The sequence below is a fragment of the Camelus bactrianus genome, chromosome 1 (genome assembly GCF_048773025.1).
Source record: "Camelus bactrianus isolate YW-2024 breed Bactrian camel chromosome 1, ASM4877302v1, whole genome shotgun sequence".
In the NCBI taxonomy this organism is placed as follows: domain Eukaryota; kingdom Metazoa; phylum Chordata; class Mammalia; order Artiodactyla; family Camelidae; genus Camelus; species Camelus bactrianus.
This window is the reverse complement of record NC_133539.1, coordinates 96,553,242-96,577,214: the sequence shown is the minus strand read 5'-3', so window position 1 is coordinate 96,577,214 and position 23,973 is coordinate 96,553,242. Positions and strand designations below refer to the sequence as shown.

The 23,973-nt window shown below is 42.7% G+C and overlaps 1 protein-coding gene across 3 annotated transcripts in view; it reads left to right on the top strand.

The window, feature by feature from the left end:
- Window positions 1–23,973, top strand: part of MED12L (mediator complex subunit 12L) — a 625,134-nt gene that overhangs the window by 354,584 nt on the left and 246,577 nt on the right. For all 3 annotated transcript variants that reach the window (XM_074369503.1, XM_074369491.1, XM_074369496.1), the window contains 3 exons: window positions 5,615–5,719; window positions 11,141–11,332; window positions 15,906–16,065. In XM_074369503.1, coding sequence (XP_074225604.1) covers window positions 5,615–5,719; window positions 11,141–11,332; window positions 15,906–16,065 — 457 coding nt within the window. The remainder of the gene's footprint in view (window positions 1–5,614; window positions 5,720–11,140; window positions 11,333–15,905; window positions 16,066–23,973) is intronic.

The following is a 23,973-nucleotide window of genomic DNA, read 5'->3' as shown; positions in this document are numbered from 1 at the left end:
GTGGAGCGTTGCCCTAGACCCCCAGGCGTGGACTGTGAGTTCATGTTCTCAGCTAGCGTTGCCCCTTGACTGAGTAGATGTTTGGTTTCACACATGTGTGTACAGTGTTTTGCCCCCGGTGCTGTAATGATAAACAACACTTAAAACTCGCTGAATTCATGGCTGGCAGTTTATTTCTCTTTGTTCTCCACATTTTACAATGGGAAAATTTTCAGCCTTCAGTCAGGAGTTCTTTTTACTGGAAAGCGTTTGGCACTGCTGATCCCGTGCCCAGAGCACAGGCTTCTGAGTAAGACCCTGATTAATGGTTGGGTGTGTCCCCAAGTTTTGGGGGGTTTTAGTTGTCTCATCTTTGCAAATAGGCAAAGTAGCAGCTGATGGTTCTATTTTTTATAAGACAGGTTGACTAGATGTAGCAAAACAAGTTTAAATCTCTGTTAGGACCATAGTAAGGATTTTGACGCTTAATCTCTTTTATTTAGAAAAATCTTTGAAGAGGGTCAAGGCTAATGCAAGAGGAAGCTATTTGTGTCCCCTGGCTTTGGGATTTTCGAAGCTTGCTGTTTTAAAATCTGGACTCTCTCCCTTCTATTTTTGCTTGATTAGCTTTGCCAAAGGCCTTCAGAGCAAAATGTCATAAGAGTTTGTAGTCTGAGTTCATGTAACACACATCACATCTTGTTCTGAACCCCTCAGTGCTGCCATTAGGTATCCACGTCCTACTTCATTTTCCCAAATTGGATTCTTCACACATCCTGGGGGCAGAGACTTTTTCCTTTAAAAGGGGTCTGTTGGTGTGTTACTGGAGTTTGAGAAACACTGTCTAAACAATAGTAAACACTCTGGAATCTGAATCTTACTCTTAACTTACTGTTTGGATTCTTGCTATCGACTTTCACTCTTTTCAGAAGCTTCATGAAAGTAAACGATCAGCGTGCGTGCGTGTTGTGGTTGTGACGTGCTGGTTCATACCCCCTTTTCACTTAGTTTCTCTGGGAAGGTGACCTAAAGCTTTGTACGAGTAAGCTCTAGCAGCAGCGCCTTCCAGGCTTCCGTTTTAGCCATGTGCTTCCTGATGCAGTTGAGTACTCCGTGGCCCCGTGTTCTTCTTTGTGGGTCTATGAGAAATTAAAGGAGTGAAAGAGAAGCTTCAGGACTTGTTTTCTCCCTCCATCCATGAGTGTGTGTGTGTGGCTTTCTATTTGTACCTTTGGAGTAGGGGGTGTGGCGGAGAGTTCTGACCAGACTTTCCATCTCGGGGGTCAGCTACTCCTGAGCTAAGACGGAGCATCCAGTTTCCTCCTGGTGGTGAGTGTAGCACCGAGGCTGGGCCTGGAAGCCCTGGGTTTCTAGAAAGCTATAAACGCCAAATCTTTACGTCAGTGGTTCTCAAAGTGTGGTCCCTGGATAAGCGGCACTGATCTGGGAAGTTGTTAAAAATTCAGATTCTCAGGCACCGTCCCCACTTACTGAAATGGAAACTCTGGTGGAGGGGCCCTGGCAGTTGGGTTTTAACAAGCCCTTCAGGGGATTCTGATGCATGCAGACGTTTGAGAACCACTGCTCAGGCCAAGGACTTAATTTCCCAGCAGATTTTTTGTATTTCTGTGTGGACCAGAGCTTCAGGTTATCACTTTCTTGAACCCGGAATAAGACACAAACACCAGTAGTAATACAAATTGCTGGCCATTTTCACATAGCGTGGGGGTTAGGAACATGGATTCTTTGGAGTTCTTTACCACTGTATGACCTTGGGTAAGTTAGTGAACCTCTTTGCTTTATTTCCTCGACTGGGATTTGGAGATAATGACAGTAGGAGCTAGCCCTACCCCTGTTTCACAGCTGAGGAAACCGAGGCAGGAACAGTTGTAGAGCGGCAGTGCTGTGGCGCCCTGGGGGCAGGTGGGCGTTGGCTGTCACTGTGATTGCTGCCCTTGGTGGCGGGGCCAGGTGTGCTGGATGTCCTCAGTGTAGACCGATGGGCTCAGTGAAGAATTGTCCTGCGTCCCACTGGACTTTCACATGTGCCACCGAACCTTCATGACTTTTTCTCTCTATCCCAGATAGGAATCTATTTACTTATGATCCCAAAGTATGCTTGTTGTGTGTGTGACTTTAGATACACATTTGATACACATTGAGTCTCTAAGGAACAGGACTATTGTGTTTTAATATATTGGGAGAAGGTTTTATTTTGTTAGCGTGAAGCTTCTACCAAGACTTTTCACCGTTTCAGAAAATTCATGCCATGCTGTTCTTGATAATTTGAAATGGCAAACGGCGCACCTGTATCAGTCTGCTTTTTTGTAGTGACTGCAGTATGGTGATTCTAGGTCCAGTAATAAACATTTACCAATTTGTTCATGTCTCCTGGGGCCCCACTTCTCAAAGCTTAATGAGTCCACGCATCACCCGGAGAATTTGTGAAGTTGCAGATTGTGATTGAGGAGGGGGGCAGACATTCTGCGTTTCTAACAAGCTCCCAGGTGGCGCAGTGCTGCTGGCCCGTGGACCACGATTCCTGAGTAGTGGCGGTCTAGGGTGTGTGCTGGAGGGTTTTCTTTTCAAGTACCTGTTTTGTTATACTTACACTTTAAAAAAAAATTTAGAGTGAGGGCATTATATTGATTTTAAAAAATTGGTGAGTTACTGTCTGTGAATTTCATTTCAGACTTGGAAAAAGGGCATTTAAAAATATTTCCTTTTAGGATGGTGCCTTGGGCTTGATGGGGTGACAGCCCCTGCTCTGGAAGGTTAAGTAGTTCTAGTGATAAATCCAAACAGAATTAGGGACCCCGATGTCATGGGGCGGTGATTAAGAGTGTACTTATTTATGTTAATTGTTCAAAACAGGTTATCATTCACTTTTTATTTCAACAAATTATTTATTAAATGCCTCTGTCTGCTCTGCCAGGCACTGCTTTATGTGTTTGGCATGCATCCGTGAACAAATAAATACCCCTGGTCTCACGAACTTTACCTTCTGGTGGGGGGAAACAGACAGGACACGTCGCAAGTAAATTATGTGGGGTTTTAGGTGAAAAGTGCTATGGATTATTGGAAGGTTAGGAGTGCTCGGGTGAAGGGAATGGGGTGAGCAGTTCCAATTTCAAATAGGGTCATCAGTTTTCACATTGAGAACGTGAAACTTGAGCGAAGACTTACAGTGGTCAAGGAGTTGGCCATGTGGAAACCAGGGGAAAGAGCGATCCAGGCAGAAGGGGCAGACAGTGCAAAGGCCCTGAAGCTGGAGAACGTCCCGCTGGCACGCTGGAGGAACTGCCGGGAGACCACCGTGGCTGGAGGGCTGAGCAAAGGGGAGTATGGTCAGGGATGAGGTCAGACAGGTGTCAGGGGCCAGGTCACTCAGGGACTTGCAGGACATCATAGGGCCTCTGCTTGTATTCTGAGTTGGGGAGTTATCACAGGTTTTGAGGAGTGACGTGAACTCAAAGTTTTACTAAGCTCCCTGAGGCAGTGGCTTGAAAGTGGCCTTCAGGGGGCAAAGGTAGAAGCAAGGAGGAGGCCAGTTAGGAGCCATTGTGGTGTTCGAGCATGAGGTGATGGTGGCCCTAACCTAGGAAGGCAGTCGTGGTGCTGAGAAGTGGCTGGATTCTGGGTGTATTTTCATGAAACTTAGAAAACAAGATTGGAAAGTTTTTGGGACCCTAGGCTCCCAGCAGGATCTGTGTGGATCCCAGTTTGTGGAAAATCTGATGTGGCTGACAGACCTGCAACCATGGCTCCCTGTTCTTTCCTTCTTGGGATTCCATGTGTGTGTGTGTCGGGGCCAGTGGATCGCGGTCAGTCACAGCGGACCGCTAGCTGAGCTGGGGTTAGTTTAGAGTCGAAAGTGAAGCAGCCCTAAGTGGAACTAACTAGTCCTGAAGGCCTCGCACGTTTCCTCTTGATTCAGCCAGAATGTCTTTTTAGTAAAGACATATGCTTCTACCCAATTAATGTTTCTTGTAATACTCTGATGGTAAAGCAAAGATAAAAATTCAATTTTCTTGTCCCATTCCCCTCGTGATCCCATTTGTCCCTCTTCTTCCTGAGACTCTGAGACTATAGGCGTTTTGTTATTAGCACACTTGCTTTATTTCAGTTGATTGACACCTTCCTGACTTAAAATATGCAATAGGTAGTTTTGCCCTAGATTTCCAAATAATTAATTTGAAAATGTGGGAGCAGTTTGAGATGTCTTCTGATATGTACATGCAACTCATTTTCTGTGCAGATCACGATTCCAGCGACCTTCCGTGCTCAGAGGAGACTTGATTACCATAGTGCTACGTTTTCTGTAGTGGGGTCTTTTGAGAGCTCGCCAAAGCAGTGGCTTGCCGACGTATTAGGCAGAGCACACACGATTAAGTAAAGTGACATGGCACGACTCCAGAAGACCTCCGTTCTCAGCCAAGGTGACCTTTCAGGTGCTATATGTCATTGATGATTTTGGTCTAAGGCTTCCTGCCTAATCATAGCAGGAATTTTTTTGATCAGTTGATTTTTTTTTCATTTTGCACTTACAGCAATTACTTATGAAGAATAGTGTATATCCTCATTCTTGTGCTGTGGCTACCATTACCCCAGCTGTCACTTAAGACCATTTCTTGGCCTGAAGTGAGGGGAGCAGAAGCTAGCTGCATTTACCCAAACCTTTCCCTTTTATTCTTTCAAGTCTGTATCTTGTATCTTGGGAGCTCCAGTTTAGTTCTATAACTGAAGGATCTGGGCAGGGCAAGGCTTTTAAAAAAAAATTTTTTTTAATGCCTTGGGCTATTTTTGATATGTTGTGACCTTGGTAAGAAAAGTTTTCCTTATCTATCCAGTAGGAGATCTTTTAAAAGAGAGTAAAAATTGTGGCTATGTATTTTTAGACCGCATTTTCATGTGGCATTTGTACTCTGGTGCATAGTGTCATGGAAATTTCTCTTCCTAGTCTAGGATCGAGAGGACAGTATTTCATTGCTGCCTTTTTGCCCAGTTACTGTTCGAACTTAGTGAGCCTCACTCTTATCTGTAAGGGGCATGAAGACACATGCTGTCTACCTCAGCATTGCTGAAGATGAAGTGAGCCAAGATGTGTGAGAGAACTTGGCAAGCTCTGAACTTCCTTCAGTTGCAGGCCATGGTGCTGTGTGGTTATCAGAGGCTGTGCCTGGGGACCCTTCATTTCTCTTTTTAACTCACTGTGGGGTCTTGGGTGAGTTGAGGGAACCAGTTTTCTTGAACATAAAATAGAGATGTGCTTAGGGGAGGAAGGGGGTGTCAAACTATGGGCTGTCTAGAAATAACTCTAGTTTGCAGAGTCTGTGACTTTGTTTCTGGGGAGGAGGGGCTTCTCGTTTTTGTTTGTCTCCCCCATCTCCCACTTTATTAGTGAAGAGTTTTCACCTGCAGTCAACAGTTGTTAACATTTTGCCACGCTGGCTTTGTCTCTCTGCACGTTTCATATATTGAGTTTTTAAACCTCTACTTCTGCTTTCCTTGGTGTGCGTTCAACAGTTCTCTTCTACAGAGTATAGCAGCAGAGTTTGCCATTCCTCAGGCTGAGGCATGCTGGCTTCAGTTGGAGCTTTTATATCCTAACTAATCAGTACCTTTTCTCCAACAGGATGAACTTACTGCTGTGAATGTAAAACAAGGCTTCAACAATCAGCCAGCCTTTACTGGAGATGAACATGGCTCGGCTAGAAATATTGTAATTAACCCATCCAAGGTAATGCTAAGTGTTTCCTAAAACTTCTGAAAAAGTACAGGTATGTGAGGCTCTTGGTAGCTAATGTTGATAAATTAGTGTTATTTAAACCAGAGTCCATTTTCGAACCCCACTCCACAACCCCTTGCTGCTGTCCTGCCCCAGCGCCCAGTCAGGAGGCACGCCTGCTTTGGCTGCCCTGTCTGCGTCGTGTGTTTTAGCCAGTTCAGTGCTGCTCTCCAGGGTCCCTCATTTAGTTATTGTTGGGTTGTTTCTTTTTTTTGGGAACCTCATGACTGCCATTTTAGTCCATTTATTTGTCTTAGAGTCTAGTCCTGTACTTTAAACTTGTCTGATTGTTTCCTCAAGGCAGGATTCAGATGAAATATTTTTGGTGAGAAGACTTCGTTGCATATCAGGAGACATGCAATGTTAGTTTGCTTGATTATTGGTTTTACTAAGTTTGATCCCTCAAGGTGGTGTCTGCCATCTCTTTAAACTGCAAAAGTACTCATCTTTTCCTCATAGTAATCTCTCCAGGGTGATACCTTGAGACCATATGAATACCCTATTCTGCAATAAAAAAAAATTGGGGGGGCTGTAGGGGAGGTAATTAGGCTTATTTATGGATTAATTTTTTTTTTAAGTGGAGGCACTGGGGATTGAACCTTGTGCATGCTAAGCACAAACTCTACCACTGAGCTATTATACCCTCCCCCTCCAATAAAATTTTATCCTATGTTTTTAGCATCAATTGATGATTCCTCCTAAATGATTTATTTTGCCTGTGGTTATAAAATGCTGGTTTGGTAGTTACTATTCCTCATACATTTATTAATTGGCCTTCTTTTGTAAAGGACATCCCATTTTTCAGTATCACTTTGAACCCCTGAACTCTTCTAAAGATCTGTTGCATTATCTTCTGTTTTCCTTTTGATGCTCACATTTGGCCAGTGGGAGTACTTTAACCGGTTCTTGGGTCCTTTTGACATCTCCACCATTCTTTGAGCACTTCCTCACTTTTGACACAATAACACAGTCCAGGGCCATCTTGTTCTTTTTCTGCCCCAGTCCAGATCTGGATGCCTGGCTTGCTCATGGCTACCAGAGGGTTGTAACTTCTAGGCCCTGTCAGTGGACAGAGATGGGAAACATACTTAGGTTTTTTTTCTTTTTATTTTCTTCTTTCCTTTCATCCTTCCACCCACCCATCCATCAGTTTTAACTCAGTACCGCAGGGTTTTTTCCTTTTTTCTTTTCCATCATTGTATCTCCTTCCTTTCAGAGTGAGAACCGTAGATCCCAGCAATATCAACATATTTATTCATTTACTCTGCATTTACAATTGCATCGAAAGTTCCAGAATAAACTAAACCAGTATCATTCTAACAACAAAATTACTATGTAAAATTTACAATTGTCCTACCATACTTTCTGTCTTTAGTAGTCAGTGTTGTGTAAAAAAAAAAAATTAAGTCTTTTTTCTGTGTGGTTATGTTAACAATTATATATATATGTACACACAAACACACACATATAAAGTATCTGTTCCTATTTGTATTGTTTTAATTTTTTTTTTTAATGTAAGTACTGGGGACTGAACCCAGGACTTGTGCATGCTAAGCATGCACTCTACAACTGAGCTATTTCCCTCCCCTCTGTAACTCTTAAGGTTTTATTTTTCATCCTATTTGAGTTATTTCTTTTTTTAATATTAAAATACTTATTCAATTGAAAAATCATACATACAAATAAAAAGAAATCAAACATACAAGTAAATTTCTACACTTCTTTTCTGTTTCCCAGAGGTGACCATTATTGAAAGTTTTTATATCACTTCTGATCTTTTTATATGCGTACATGTATACACAAACATGTAATTGACAATTTGCTAAACCATCAACTGAAATATTTAAGTGATGTGAAAGAGAATGGAAGCATTTTCTACAGATTTTTCTGTTGACCAAATGCAGTGTGTTTAGTTTTGTTTTTTTCCAATCTTAATACCTTTTAAACATCACAACTACATTTATGTATGTGTTGTAATTTGTGTTCCCTTTTTTTTTTGTGGTAAAATATAACGTAAAACTTATGTTAACATCTTTGAGTGTATAATTCTTTGGCATTAAATACATTCACATTGTTGTGCAAATATCACTACCATCTATAAAACTTTTCATGTTCCTTAACTTAAATATTTAAAGAAAAAGTAACATTTTGTGTGCACGTTTCCTTGAGGCTGAAGTATTCATATTAATAGTAGTTAGCTGACAGGTAACATCCTGTCATTTTTCCGCTGTAGTCGACTGAAGCTGCTAGTGTTCAGCAGTTAGCCTCTTACCAGTTTCTTAGGTTATTTATAAACAGGCCAAGGTCATATTTGAGCACATAGCTTTTGCTCTTTAGGATAACTTCCCAGCAGCGTATTACTTGATTAGAAGGTGCATTAGCCTACTAGGGCTGTTAGGATGAAATGCCACAAACTGAGTGGCGTAAGCAACAGAAATTTGAGTTTCTGAGAAAGTTCATTTTCTCCCAGTTCTGGAGGCTGCAAGTCCAAGATCAAGGTCTCAGCAGGTCTGGTTTCTCCTGAGGCCTCTATCCTTGGCTCGTACGTGGCTGCTGTCTCACTGTGTCCTGAACGGGCTTTTCTGTGCAGGTGTCTCTGGTCTTCTCCCTCTTAGAGTGGCGCTAGTCATACTGGATTTGGCCCCACCCTTAGGACCTCACTTAACCTCAGTTACCTCTTTGTCTCTGTCTCCAAATAGTCACATTGGGGGTTAGGGGTTCAGTATCTGAATTTTGGGAATAAATGATTCAGTCTGTAACAGGAAGTATGAATGTTTTATGTCTCTTAATAGGAACTGCCAAATTGTTCTTAGTTGTATCAAGTCTTATGTCAGTTTAAATAAATGAAGAAATGGAAATAACACCCATTACAACTTCTGCTGCTCTCACCCTTCCTGTGAGATTTACTCAGGGATTCAGACCTTCTGAGGGGAATTTGATCTTATAAATATGGAATACATGAACTGTGGTGTAGCCCGTAAACCTTTTTCCATTTTCTTACGAAATGAATCATTTTCAAAATAGCTTTGGATGAAGGGAAACAAGTTTTAAATTAAACCATATCTCTCATACCTTCTCTGAGGGAGTATAAATAGGCATAAACCTTTTGGAGGGCAGTTTGACAACGCTGATTAAAATGACAGAATCATACAGTCTGAATTCTGGAAATTTATCCGAAAGCTATAGCTATACATGTATGAAATAAGTAGGAAAGGCCATTCATTTTAAGCTCATTTGTAATAGCAAAAGTTCGAAACAAACACTCCAAATGTCCATTGACAGGATCTTGATTAAATCAAATATGGTACATCCACACAGTACATTATTATGTCTGTAAAAATGAATGAGGATGCTCTGCAAATGCAAATGTGGAAGGCTTTCAGACATTAACAAAATGTACCTAAGGTATACATGTAAGAAAGAGAAAAATAATATATTCATGTTTGTTCATGTGTACTCACACGAAGAAACACTGGAAAGACACATAAGAAACTAATCAAAGTGGTTACTTGGATGTAGACATTCAGATTTTGGGGTGAGGCTCTTTTTTGATTTTGGAATAAGATGAATATATTGTTGTTAAAATGTATTCTCATGTTTTGATTTTTTTCTTGTCCTAATGTGCATTTTCTCCGGTCTTGCTTGTTTGGAAACTTTGACTTTGTTTACAGTTATGCAATTGTTCACAAGATGTGTTAGGAAGTGAAACATATATATCACTGTGTTCCATTGCTGCTGTTAAATACATAGGAAAGAGTATAATTGCAAAAGAGATTGCCCAGACTTTTTTTAAAACAATTTTTGCAAATCTCTTTAATGATTGGCTTGATTTAATTGAATAATCTTTTCAGATCACTGTGGATAGTCTTCTTTGATAGTACTCAGAGGAATTTAAAATTTTTTTAGACCTTTGTTTATTATGACGAAAATGCTCTTACATAATTGCAAATAAGAGAACTTCTAAATATAAAACAGTCTACATAGTTTAGGTGTCTTGTGCCCTTGGTGTTAAGACCAAATATTGATTGAGAAATTTAAAGGTAAACAATTTGTTACTCTTGGCTGCTTGTTTTCAGATAAGTGTTTCTTGCTGAATTTTTGCATTTAATTTGTTCTCTGTTTGGACATTCTACGAACTTTGCTTAAAAAAACATACTATGAAGTTTAAAAAAAAGTAAAGCTCATACTTCTTTTTTTCTAATTACTCTAATCTTTATTAGCATAGTACATCAACACAGCAAACAGACTTTTTTTTTATTGTACATCAATTACAAGGATCAAGGAATGCCAGTTCACATTAAAAAAAAAATTGTACCAGCTTTTCACCCTGGTAGATAAACTTGGTTAATTGCTTACAACTGTGTTCCAACCTATAGACTAATTGTTTATTGACTCATGAGCATTAACTCATGCTCATGGCATGATTCTTATTTTGCTTCAGCAGGGTAGGTATCTTGCTTTAATCTTGATTGCAACTGTCTGCTACCCTTTACTGAAGGTACTTATTAGAAATTGTTGTTCACATTCCTATTATTAAGAAATTCCCAGGGGACAAAATGTGATGCTTTGATTGGATTCTTGGAAATTCCAGCAGGTTTTCTGTGGATTCACTTCATATTTAGATCTCACTCAATATCCGCTTCCTTCTTGTCCCTTTCTCTTCCCTTTTATTTGGTTAATGTGAAAACGCTGGTCATTCACAGAAGCTCCCTCTGCCACTTTGCTCCACTCAGAGCAAGCAGCGCTGGCTTTCTCTTGGAACACTTGCACTCATGAAATTGGCAGCCCAGTCAAAAATGTTGATACTTAATTTAATTGAACCTTTTGTAATTTGCCATTTAAATAAATTAGATTTCTCCAGGCTCTTTTTTTTTTTTTTTAAAGCACTGAGTGTAAATACAGAGTTTCCTTTCCAAAAATATGTGCTATCAAGATGAGACAAGACAAGAATGATTGCTGTGTGATTACCAGGCTCTGCTTTTGTGTGCAACACCTCTCTGGAGGAAGATTCTCTCCAAATGGGTGTGTAGTCTGAAAAAGGAGAGGTACAGCTAAAGATTAAAGCAGAACCCCATCTCTTGAAATTTATTCAGGATGTAATTAATTTTATCTTACAGAGATTTTTTTCAAAGGCTCTTCTTTTTTCCTTGAAGTTCTCGTTAGCAGTGAAACAAAGGTACTGTGGGAGTTTTTGCACTTTATTAGTGTAAGGAAATCACAACTCTTGGCTTCAGGGACTTAGATTCCCAATTTATTTTTCAATGGGCTCTTTAAAGACTTTTAGTTAAAACAACAGAAATAAAATACTAATATTTACTAACATACCTGCCTATTGTCTTTAAACTTTTTTCTTTTTTCCTCTTGTTTCCACAGATTGGAGCTTATTTTAGCAGCATATTAGCTGAGAAACTAAAGCTTAACACTTTCCAGGACACCGGAAAGAAGAAACCACAAGTTAATGCTAAAGATAATTATTGGCTGGTTACTGCTCGATCCCAGAGTGCGATTCATAGTTGGTTCTCTGACTTAGCAGGAAATAAACCACTTGCTATTTTGGCGAAAAAGGTATTAAGTATCTCTTGCATTGTTTTAATTGAGGCCTTATAGAAATGAAGATATTTGAGATAATGTTCAAGCATATATTTCTTTTCCCCAGTTCTCTCCAAACCTCAGTCTCAGTGACAGGTATCCTGCACCAGGTGTGCACTGCACATAGGCTGTTTCCCCCTTCATTTTGACGCCATGTGGTGCCTGGGACAGACTGTAGACCTGTAGACCTAAACAATCCGCACATGAGGCTGTTTATGTGGATATTCGGTAGACAAGTTTTTAAAATCAAGAAGAGGCAATGAGACTTCACTTATTTCTGTTCCATTTTCAGTTTTCTTAGGTCAGGATGTCTAAAATGTGTTAAATAGAAATCCTTGCTTTAATGTTATTTCCTTGTCTTGAAAAGTATCCATCCAAATTCTTAAACTAAGTCTCCTTCCCAACAAGTGAAATAAAGGTAGTGATTCTGTGTGTGCTGGAAAAACGTCTCTGAAGAAGTTTCAGAACAAAACAAGCAGGCTTACTTGTAGCTCCTAGCTTTTTTGAGTGGAGAGAGAAGGGGACTGCGGGGAGGGGAGGGAGGGTTCTTTTAAAATCTTTCCCTTTGATCATTTTCCTCGAGTGGGAATACTACACAGATTCAACAGTTTTACAGTCCCAATAATATGAAATGTCTTTTGATATTTAGCTAAGAGCTAGAAACTTCCTTCTTAGTCTTGATCTCTGACTTCTTGCACACCTTTCAGATAATCCCCCAGGTCTTTCTCATCTCCCCTAAAACCCTTTCTTTAGTTTTAGGGGAGCCCCTCTTCTGTTCTTCATACTGTTTTCACGAATGGTTTGGTGCAGGCCGAGTTTGGAGGAGAGCGTTCCTGTGTGATTTTGTGTGTTTGTTTTCTAAAGCAGCTCTTTGCAAACAATGCCTGTGGCTCCCGTTGGCTTTATTTTGCCCTAGTGTCAGAGCATTGTGTTGCTTTTCATAGATTTTAAGTGGTAGAAGGCAGCTGAAATCCTTGGAAAGCACGACAATCAGCTTAACCCTCTCTTGCTACTCAGGTGGTGCCTCTCTCTCCACACAGGCTGACCCGCACAGCATTTCTTTTCCAGTGGTGAACCTTTACCACGTGGGCCCGCGGTGGCCTGTGAATTGTATCTGAAGGCCATAGAAGTCAAAGGCCGACCTTCAAAATTCAGTGGCTTTCTACCAATAGTTCATACACTCCATGTTGGTTAGTACCTGCAACTCCCAGGTCGCCAGCCTGACATCTTTCTTTTTAGATTTTTCTTTCTTTCTTTCTTTTTTAATTAATAAGCTTTTAGAATGCATTTTTGGGGGTATTTCCTGAAAGTGAACTAGCGAGGGATTGATGCCCTTGATTTAGGGGTGTAATGGTCTCTGTCTGTTAGGAGGGAGGTGGACTTTGGTGCAGTGTGTTAGCCATTGTTCTTCTCTCTTTATTAGGAGCTGCCTCTGGCCAAGTCAGGTGTCCCTCAGGTAAGCCTGACATTCATTCTTGGCAAAGTTGAAGATGTCATCTTTGTAAAACCATTTGAATACACCTTGAAGTATTCATTTCTTGGGCATTTCAAGAGTCATTCCTTCCCATCCTTTCCTCATCATTTCATCTTCTTGAGATGGTGAACGCTCTTTCAGAGTCTGGTAAAAGGTTGCATTCTCTGCATGTTCTTCCTATTGGAAAGTTGAAATACTTCTTTAATTTCTGGTATTCATCTGTGAGATGGCTTAATACAGAAGACCTTCGTTTTCCTGCTCAGATCCTGAGTCATCTTCCAGCTCTGATGTAGAGTTCAAAACAGTTTCCCAAATGGGATGGATCAGATTTCCGGACCTGGTTTTCTGTTACTATAAAGCTCCACAGATCTCCAAGTATTCAGCCACAGAGAGGGGTCAACAGTGACCTGTAAAAGGCCTTTTAATTCAATCACGGTCATAGCTAGATTTGGGAAAGGGGACTTCTTGCTGGAAGGGATGTCCTTCTAGGTCTTGAGCAGTTCACCAGGGGTGATGTGTTCACTTCAGGCAACTTGGATTTCTGTGGTCTCCAGAGTTCCCGTCCGCCTCTACCACTGCCTAGCAAACAGAGGATGCAGACGGCAACCAGCATGTGAGGGGAGAGGCAGTACCAGGGCAGCCCGTTTGTGATGGAAAACCATCACGTGCTAGGTGTCTTAGTTTTCTTTTGGTACTTAGATGCACTTCCAGCTTGATTTAGAAACCAAACAGCTGCCCAGGGATTGCCTAAGTTCAGCTACAAGTTGAAATCAGATGGTTTCTTGGCTGAAAATGGGATCCATCACAGTGGGAAGTCATACTTGAGTCAGTGTAAACATGTTTTCCTTCCTGAGTTGGCCCAAACTGTAAATTTGACAAAGCCATCAAAATGTGTCTTCTTCCTTAATTAAGTAACTTTTCTTCACATATGTTCTCCTGAATTCTAAAGCCCTTCATTTCAGTCAACCATTTCTCTAAGGGTTCTGCCAGTCGGGGCAGTGAGTGAGAGGGTGGCCTTGTTCTGTTAATATAAGATTCAGTTTTGTTTGCTATTTCATCTAAACGTTTCACGTGTTGAGAACATCCCTTCCCCCTTAACCCCCTTCTTGTCAGTTACTGTTCCAGAGAAATCCTTTAGGCATCCATAAAGGTGCTGTTAGTAATGTTTCTTTGGAGACGCCAACTTTACTTTTTGCATTTGCCTATTTTTTAGACCTTGATCTTATATATAGTCTTCTGGTACATCTGAATGAGAGGGAACCTGACCCTGACAGCTGAAGTCTGACTCCCTGATACCGTACTATATGTACTGGTGAGAAACAGCAGCTCTGGTCGTGAACTGAATGTATAAGTCTGTGGCTTTCTTGTCCCTGGCCTCGACAACAGTAAACTCAGAGCCTTGTGCTCCATGAAGGATGTGCCTTGTGAGCCAAAATTTCAGGACATTTTCTTGTTAGGTTGTGTCGCTGTGGCCTGCAGAAAGGAAGCCCTGCGTCTTTAGCCTCCCCTGGAGTTCTGTGCATGCAGTGTAGTTGCCTCTGTCCTGAGGGTTACATTCTAAAGTCAGCAAGCAAGGCGGGAACTGTACACAGTCAGAAGTCTATTCAATTGCCCGTGAAATACAGGATATGGACACACCGCATCTCCTGCCCAACTAGGCAGCTTTCCTCATCATTCAAACAGCTTGATGTTTCTTTTGGAAGAACCACGTGAAATAACTTGTTTTAAAGGGAGGGCTGTGTACAGAAAACACGTACTTTTTAATTCTAGAATCACACTTTGTACCAAGATTGTGAATACTCAGATTTGTACCATATGTATAATGCAAAAAATTCACTGTCTAAATGCGGACTTGACTAAGAGAAAAATGCCGTGCTATATCAATCAGTTCACTGGTTTGAAGCTTTGATTTTCAACACAAAATCAAGCAAGAGTTTGGGGCATAGAGACCGGGCTAGTCATGTCCGTGGTTGTGGTTTCCAGGATCCTCATAGAAGAGAAGGTTAGGTCCATGGCTTGGAAACACCTTGGCGGGGGCATGGAAAAATCCTTGGAACTGGGAACAAACTGAAAGTTGTTATAATTTTGATACATGAAATTCTTTTGCTTTATCCTTCTAACCCTCCTGGGCGGCGGACAGGGTTGGTATTGTCACATTGATAAAGAGTCTGGGAGTGATGGATTTAACCATATAGGTGGGGGCCAGGAACGGTACACAGGGGTGCTCATCATGGGTGTGGGGGCATGCCCACTTCTCTGTCTCACTTTTTCCATCCTGCTGCCTTGCAGCCAACATACTCTTTATCCACTGTGTTACTCTGTATTGATAAATTGGATAGATCATATTTAGATGAATGGGCTATTCCTAGGATATTTATGAGGAATTCTAGAAGAGTGGATTAACTCTTTCAAGCCATTCAGCAGTTCATTGGGATACTAATTTGCTAAATAGTATCTTTGTGGTCTGGAAGAAATAATTAACTGCCCCAAGTGCCTACTTTCAACTAGTGAATTAATTATCCAGCTATTTCCAGCTCAGTGCTTATTAGGCAGATCCACTGATTCATCCCTTTAGCCTCTATTTTAAATTTTGGGCTAAGGGCACTTTTAGAAGCTTTCTGGAAATTGTCATTCTTATGAAATATTACAGTTGAAAAACTTTATACAAAAGTGTTCTTCGATAAAGTGCAGAGTAGTGATAGCTTTTCACTTGATCTGTCCCTTCCAATTTTGAGATAAATTCCTTGGAGGACTGTCAGGAAATTATTTTCCCTATTTTGTTGATATGATGAGTGGCTTTAGGCATCTGAGAATTTGAAAATAATTTGTTTTCATAAGTAAGAGAGCACAACTGATAAAACTGTGTTGCCAACGTGCTAAACATAGTTTGATTCTTTTCTCTTACAATTTGCTTATATATATATATTTTTTCAAACTGCATGTGCTGTTTGAAAACCCATTCAGGGTATACTTTGTTATAGCCGGCAGGAACTCAGTCTCTTTCTTTTGCTTCCCTTTTCTTGCCTAGCGACAGACATAATCTGTGATGATTAAAAATATGTTATTTCTTTTTAGGTCCCCATCTTTAGTAAAAAAGAAGATGTTTTTGCATATTTAGCTAAGTATTCAGTGCCAATGGTTCGAGCAGCGTGGCTGATCAAGATGACTTGTGCCTATTACTCTGCTATTTCTGAAGCGAAAATTAAGAAACGTCAGAGTACTGATCCCAATTTGGGTAAGTGAGACAGTATGATATGTCTTACATTTCACCAGTGATTCTGTGAGTAATTGTTTCCTGTGCCTGCGGTACACAGTGGCGAGGTGAGTCCTGAGAAGGCCAGGGGTCGCCCGTGGAGTGGGTGGGGGGCTGGTCCTGCTCACCCAGGGGCAGATCCCGGATTCCATCAGCAAGTCCTGTTGCTCTGCCCTCCAGAACGCTCCGGTCTGCACACCTTTCACCACTGCAGTTGCTGAAATGCTGCTTCAAGCCCCGCTCATCTCTTGGCTCGGCTACGGTGGCAGCCTCCTAACTGGCCTTCCTGCCCTTTTTTTTGCTCCTCACATTCTGTTCTAGTCTCCCCACAACTGCTGTGCTGATCCTCCAGCCTCCACCAGATCATATCGTGTCCCTGGTTACAACTTTATGGTAGTTTCTCATGACACTTAGAGTAAAGATCCAGATTCTTTCCCGTGGCCCTCGGCGCCGTCCGCGATCTGCGCCCTCTTCCTGCAGTGTTCCAGCCACACAGCCTCCCTCCTGTCCTCTAAGTGCCACACAGCTCCCTTTCTCGGCGCTCTGCATTTCCTCCTCCCTGTACCCAGGTTGCTCTTCCCTGGGGTGTTTGCCCGCTTCCCACTCTTCACTGAGACTTTGGCGCAAGGGTCATTTCCCCTGGAGGTTCTCTCTGGCCACCTCACTAAATACTAGATAGCATTTCATCTCTTTCTCACCTTCCTCCCAGTTATGTTCTCATGTGTTGTTACTTTATTCACAGCACATTTCTCTGTCTGAAATTATCCTTTAAGATTTTGTGTCTGTCACCACCCCCATACACACACAGAAACACAGACACACACATGCACTGGCTTGTGGTAGATATTCATTGAATGAACTGAAGGAAACTATTTTCAGTCAGTCTTTGCTGTTTGGTGACTAGACAGTGACTCCTTGAGGTGGTGCTAAAACATTGTTTATAAAAGTTTTGATGCTACAGGAGAGATGTGCACAGAGAATTATTTATGAAGATGTCCACTTAAAGATTAGGTTTTACAAATAATTCTTTATGAAATAGAAACATGATTTTTTAAGGAAGACCCCTCAACTACAGAGCTCTGAGAGGCAGGGTCAGAAAGTACAGATGTCCTCAGATCCAGACGGCATCCTAGATAAGTGAGTCGGGTGAAGGGCTTGGGCACAGGTTGGGGGCCTTAGTGGACTGGAGGGTGGAGCCCACTTGAAAAGCATGAAGACTTAAATTCAAAACAAAAAAATGGCCTAATTCCATGACTGCCCACTTTGAGGTCAGCGTTACCTCATGTGTGTTAAAACAAATAAGCAAAAGTGAACGATACTTAAAATAACACTGTGTAGTGTATGTATGTACATATCAAGAAAAAAATGTGAGGAAATAATTGACAAAGTTAACAATGATTGTCTCTGAGTGTCGTTTTCATAGGAGTCTTTTGTTAAGTCTACATCTAATGTTTTTTCACCAGCTTATTATGTTATGGGGGGAAACAAGAAGAATGCCCGTTTTTATTACTAAAATAGTACCTTCTCATTACAATATCTTCAAATGGTGCTGAAGTAGGTAAAATACAGTGTTTAAGTTTCTTTTCTCCGTTCTCCATGTTTTCCTTCTTGAACTTTCCTACATCATACACAAACACATATGTGCAATTCTTTTTTTAAAAATAGGGTTTTCTGTCTGTCTATTTGTCTAATCTATCTAATCTATTTATTTGTTTATTGAGTTTTTTTGAGGGGGATGGTAATTAGGTTTATTTATTTAATGGAGGTACTGGGGATGGAACCCAGGCAGGACCTTGTGCATGCTGAGCACACACTCTACCAGTTGAGCTCTACCCTCCCCCCACATATATGCATTCTTGCTATCTGTGTATCCAGCTATCTGTCTTGCTAGCTAGCTGTCTTTCTCTACACATATGTCCATTGCATTTATTAATACTTCTCCCCACAACCTGGATATCTAGTCGCTTAACTAGCCACCTCTACTTTGATGATGACTAGGCTGAACCCTAACGTATATCAAATCAAAGTCTTGATTTCTCACCAGCTCTAAACTTGCTCCTTCCTCAGACTTCTCCTTAGTAAATGTTACACGGAGTCATTGGGTAGGTGAAGGTAAAAACCATATTGTCACCCTGGACTTTGATCTTTCTCTCACAACTCTGCATTCACTCTCTCAGGAATCTTGCCAGCTTTACTTTCGGAATACAGTCAGAATCCGACAGCGTGTTCTTCCTTGCGCTGTCACTCCTCTGGCCCCAGAGCACCACCACCACCGCCACCACCACTTTGCCTGCGCTGTTTATTGCAGGGCCTCTAGCTGGTCTTGTTTCTTCTCTTGCTCCCCTAACGATGACTTTCTACTTCATAGATCCCGCTGAGACAGAAATCAGGCCGCACGCCTGTGCGCGGCACCCTCTCACAGCTGCCTGTCTCACTCGGACCGGTACCTCTGCTGCCACCAGTGGCCTGTGCGCAGTTTCCACCTCAGGCGTTGACCGGGGGTACCACTGTCCCCCCCACCCTCCGATGTTCCCCGGCCTCGCCGTCCCCCACTGCCAGCTTGGCTCAGAGGGCACTTCCTCAGAGAAGCATTCTCGGACCATTCCAGCCAAAACACCATCTCCCTGGCGCCCCGTCTGCCTGTCCTGCTTCACTTTTCTTCTTAGCTCTTAATGCCTCTCATGCTATATTTTACTTTATTGATCACCTATCTCTGCTGACTCTCCACTACAGTGTGTCTTTGTGAGAAATTTTGTCAGGTTTGTTCCTTGCTGGGTCTCCATGCATACAGATGCTCAGTCATTTTTTCATAAATAAGTGAATAATTAGTCTTGAAGCATTTGTGTGTGTGCAGATGCACACATGCTTTTTTCCCCCCTCTAATTTCCCCCAGTTCATGGTCCTTGGAAGCACCAGCATCACTGGCTGCAGTGGAGAGAGACTCCTCTGTTCCTCAGCTGCTGCTCATGTTTTCTGATAACTTGTTCCTGTTCATGTTTTCCTTGATGTTCAGTTTAATCTGATTTTAACTGTCACAGAAAGGCAAAAAAAAAGGTGATCATGCAGGGATGATTCTACCAAATGAAATGTAAAGCAGCTTTAGGACAAATGAAGGTCTGATCATCATTGTGAAGAATGTGTAGCTAGAGTTTCTAGGAGTCCGGGATGTAAAGGTGTTGACCAGGACCACGTAATTTCCTCTGTGAATGGAGGGAAGCCTGGCTCCCATGTTCTACTCAGAACATCACGGACTTCTTTTTGGATTTGTTACTTCTCCTATTAATTTTCTTACCAGTGTGACCAGTTGCTTTGGGGGGAGGATTGTTTCCTAACCCCCTCCCCCCGCCAGCTAAAATTTCTGTTATTTGCATACCCGCTATTCTGTGGGTGTTTGATTAGGTTCACCCACCAGCTGTATTTCCTCTTCTTTCATAAACCACACAACACATATGAGTCTGTTTTCGATTCAGTTTATTTACAAAGTATTACATGATCTTTATGGTTATTCGTATGCATTAAAATGTGTGAACATTAAAGCCATGAATATCAAGTGCCTACTGTGCTTTTCTCACAGTAGAGTTTAAAAGCTTTGACCTAAAAAATGCTTTAGGCCAAAAGTATTTTTAAAATGCATGAATTTAAGGAGATCCCCCCTAACCACTTAGGTCCAGCATCTCGGAGAGAGACTTTGTAAACTCACTGAATCTTTGGGCTGTATTCATCCCAGCGCTGCTGCTACGTGGCTGGGTGATTGACAGCAAAGTCCTTCCTCTCTCCGCACTTGGGTCTTCTCAGCCTTGATCCAATCCACAGGCCATGTGGCCTTTGTCATGTTCTTCAGCCTTTCTTGTTTTTGGCCCTGACATTTTTGAAAGGGACAGGGTTATTTTGTTAGAATATCCCTTGATTTGTGTTTGTCCAGGGGCTTAGAACAGATTCAGTTTTTCAGTTTTGCACTTTTGGTGGGAGGATCGCTGAAGTGCCGCTGAGAGCATCTCAGTACCTCCCATCGCCTTGTCCTAGGACCGGCTGTGAGAACTTTGATCTTTTGAGCAATGTGATGCGGATTTCTCCACCGCAAAGTTACTGTTTTATTCTGTAATTAATTAATAGGCAATTTAACTAGATAACTATCCAATTGCTCTTTCTATATTCTTATCTGTGTTTTAAAAATGCAAATGTAGTGCACTATTTATACTATATGAAAAGAGCACCCAGTTTCAAATATCTGATCTTGGTTTGCTATCACTGCTCCACCTGATATCGCTCTACTTTGTCTTTAGCACCTCCTTCAGCTTCCTTTAGCAAATTACACAGTGCGTTTGGAAGCATTTGGCTGTGTAGACACAGGCATAATGCGGCAAGTTTCACACTCCAAGCAAGCTATACAGCCAAGCAAGCACACACATATATATGTGTTGGATTGGATTAAACTGCATACACTTCAGAAGATTAACTTGCAGTAATAGATTCTATGTTCTGGCTTTGATAGTGAAAAGAATCGTTCGGCACGTTTGGGGCAAGATTGACTAGCGAGTGTCACCCTTTTCTGGCGTTGGTTTTATGGCCTCCGTTGACTTGATGATTGTTCTTAGGATTTATAAAGTGTGTTCAGTAGAAATGGCCTTTATTCCTTTGTAATAGAAACGTATGTTTTGTTTTCAGTTCCTACATTCAGTGTTGGAACAGAGGTGTTAAGCACTGCTGCTTGGTTTTATTGAAGAGAGTTTTTCCTCAAGTTAAGTGGGCTAACGGCAACAAGGGAGCAGGCCTGTTGTGTAAATTCTTTAAACGTAGCAACACAGAGATCCTCACTGTCACTATGCAGAGAGTTACAGATCTAAGATGTGGATTCAGTGAGTTGCTGCCCTGGGGAGCCTGCACCAGGCAGGGACGTACCCCGTGCAGTGTGTACCCAAAGGGGAGAGGAGCAGGAGGGGCCTTGGCTTTCTGGGTGAGGTTTGACGTGTGATTTCGGGAGGGGGCGTCAAAGAATTATTTGACCTGGACACATCCTAACATCACAGCAGAGGTTTTTAAATAGAGGTGAATTAGGGAAGCTTGGAAGAAGAGATTGTAATTCTCCGTCTTGCATGAGACCTAAAAAGGTGGTTACGGTGAACATGATGCTTAGAAAATGCCTTCTAATAGGTGAGTGGACCAGACTCGAGGGAAGGAACACCAGGCATAATACGTATTTGGGTTCCAGTAATTTTTGGAATTGAACGAAGTTTCATTTTTAAAACAAGGATATTTAGTTGTCTTCAATGTTTTGAGCTCACCAGAGAAAAGCATTTAAAATGCACTAGCTAATACTTAAAAATATAAGAGTAAAACTTACACAGAGTTACGTAATTAAACTCTTCGAACAGACTGGAAACTGGGGCTTTATAGTAAATAGCACAGAGCCTTGTACATTTATCTGCAGGAATTTTCCTTACAATAAGGAGGAGTCTTACTGTTGCTGAGTTAACGAGTTACATGAGTCTGTTGTGTGGCTGCAGTATTGCTGCCATTCTTGCCATCACTGTGGCAGTGTTCCTTGAGTGGTACAGCATCCCCCTATGCAGCGAGCGGGGTTTCCATCCTCCGGACAGTCCTAGCTTGAATCGGCTCCTGACACGTGTTGTGAAAATGAGCTTTTCTGCCTGGGGAGGGGGTGCTTCTTCCTCCTTTTACTGTTGGACCCTAAGAAGGTGTTTCCTGTTGGCTTGTGTGAGGATTGCTGGTCCCTCCCCAGGTCTCCCAGGATGGCAGTGGTGCACCATGGTACCCCCCATATTTTAGTGAACACTTGCTAGGCCCTGTGTTTACTCTGTCCATTCTCTGATTTATTATTCAGAAGCTCTGTGAGAGAGAGAGTTTATTTCCACTTCACAGATGAGGACACCGCTGTGCAGGTGGGCGCAGAGCCCCTCAGCACGTGTGTCCAAACTAGGCCCTGAAGCCTGGGCTGGGCTTCATGCTGGTCGCTGGAGACAGAGGGGGAGAATGTCATCACTGCCCCCTCGGGGTTCACAAGTCGGAGGGGATAGGGGCACACAGCCAGACAATCCAATATTAGAGAAGAAAGGAAGAGCTAGCAGTGAAGTGAGTGAAAGGCAGAGGGGGCCCCACGGAGCTGGGGAAGCCCAGGGAGATCACAGAGGAAGTGCTGTTTGAGTATAGTTCTGGAAAAAGCAACATTTCCCAGGAGGACAGAGTTGGATGTCTGTTGCACAGGGAGTGGCATTTCCGGCAGAAGAATGGTGTCTGCAGAGAAACAGGGTCATTGGGCAGGCTGGCTGGCGGAGCTGCCCGGTTTATTTTCATCTGGTGCATCAGTCACCAGTGGGGCCGTGATGACAGGCTGCGGGGAGGCCTGTTTGCTAGAGTGGGGGACAATGGGGAGCCGTGGAAGGACTCCTCATTACTATGAATTTTGCTGCTTCTTGCCTGTAAAATGGAAGTAGTTGTCAGTACCTCCTAAGGATGAAATGAGTCAGTACTTCTACAGCGTTTAGAGTAGTGCCCGCCGTGCAGTAAGTGACCAGTGAGTGTAGACTATTAATAGGATGCCTCGGCTGGCGTGGACTACAGTTCTCACTAGCCAGTCTCGATTAATTATTGTATGCGTTGTCCTGGGAACTTTACAGACACTATTTGTAATCATTATAACGTGCTTGCAATATAGGTTTTATTCTTTCTGTGTGTGAGGGACCCGAGCCTCAGAAGTCAAGTAACGGCTGGCACAGACGAAGTGGACTTCCCAGAAGGTGTTTGCTCTTTGCTCCCCGCTGCAGCGTGATGGTTACCGTGGGGGATGTGCGTGTTGTGGGTCTGGGCTCCGGGAGCCAAGAAGCATGGCTAGGGGAGAAAGGTGCTGTCAGGGAGCAGGCTGCAAGACGGGGGGCTGTGGGCTGGGAACAGGCTGCAGCGCCGCGGGGGGCTGTGGGCAGGGAATAGGCTGCAAGATGGGGGGCTGTGGGCAGGAAGCAGGCTGCAGGACAGGAGGCTGTGGGCAGGGAACAGGCTGCAGTGTAGGGGGCTGTGGGCAGGGAGCAGGCTGCAGCGCCGGAGGCTGTGGGCAGGGAACAGGCTGCAAAATGGTGGGCTGTGGGCACGGAGCAGGCTGCAGCGCGGAGGGCTGTGGGCAGCATAGGAGGAGTCACAGCTGCAGCTCCCCCGGGTGCCATGGGGAGCAGGCAGAGCACAGCCAGGTCCAGGGGGCCAGAGAAACGAGAGACAGATGAAGTTGCTTGCAAGATGAGCATCTCTAATTCTGGCTAGGAGTTACTTGGTGTTCAATATGGTGAAAAGTGACAAGATGTATCACAGGCATGAGGCCTTTTTTGGGGGGAAACAGATGGATTAGAAGAAGCTTAAAATGCTTCGTGGTTAAACTGCCCAGGGAGCTGCTCTGTTGACCCCCAGTTGTTTCCTCTGTACCCCTGAGGTTTTGTTGGGGTGGGTGAGAGACTTTCCTTGGTGAACTATACTCTTGGAACCACTATCCTTATCGCCCCCACAATACAAAGAAGAAACAGCTACCCTTCTTGCATGGTGGGTCATTAATTTGTGACATATTCACTGAGCCATTTGGACTGCAAAAATAAGCCCTGCTAAACACATAATTGACAGTCTGGTTTCTTATCTGAGCCAACCAGCTTACTTTCAGTTCGAGTCCTTGAAGACAGCACGTACTAACTTTTCTGATTCCAGGGACAAGCTTTTAGCTTCAGGTCAAGATTGCCTCCACATTTTCACATGTTCCTTGTTCCTTATTTTTCATAAAGGAGATATCTGCCTTGCTTACTATGAAAATAACACTGAGGGCTGGACAGAAGTGCTTGCATAAGCACAATTTAAATGCGTGCTTTACTTAGTCATGAAGAATACGCTTTAGTTGGT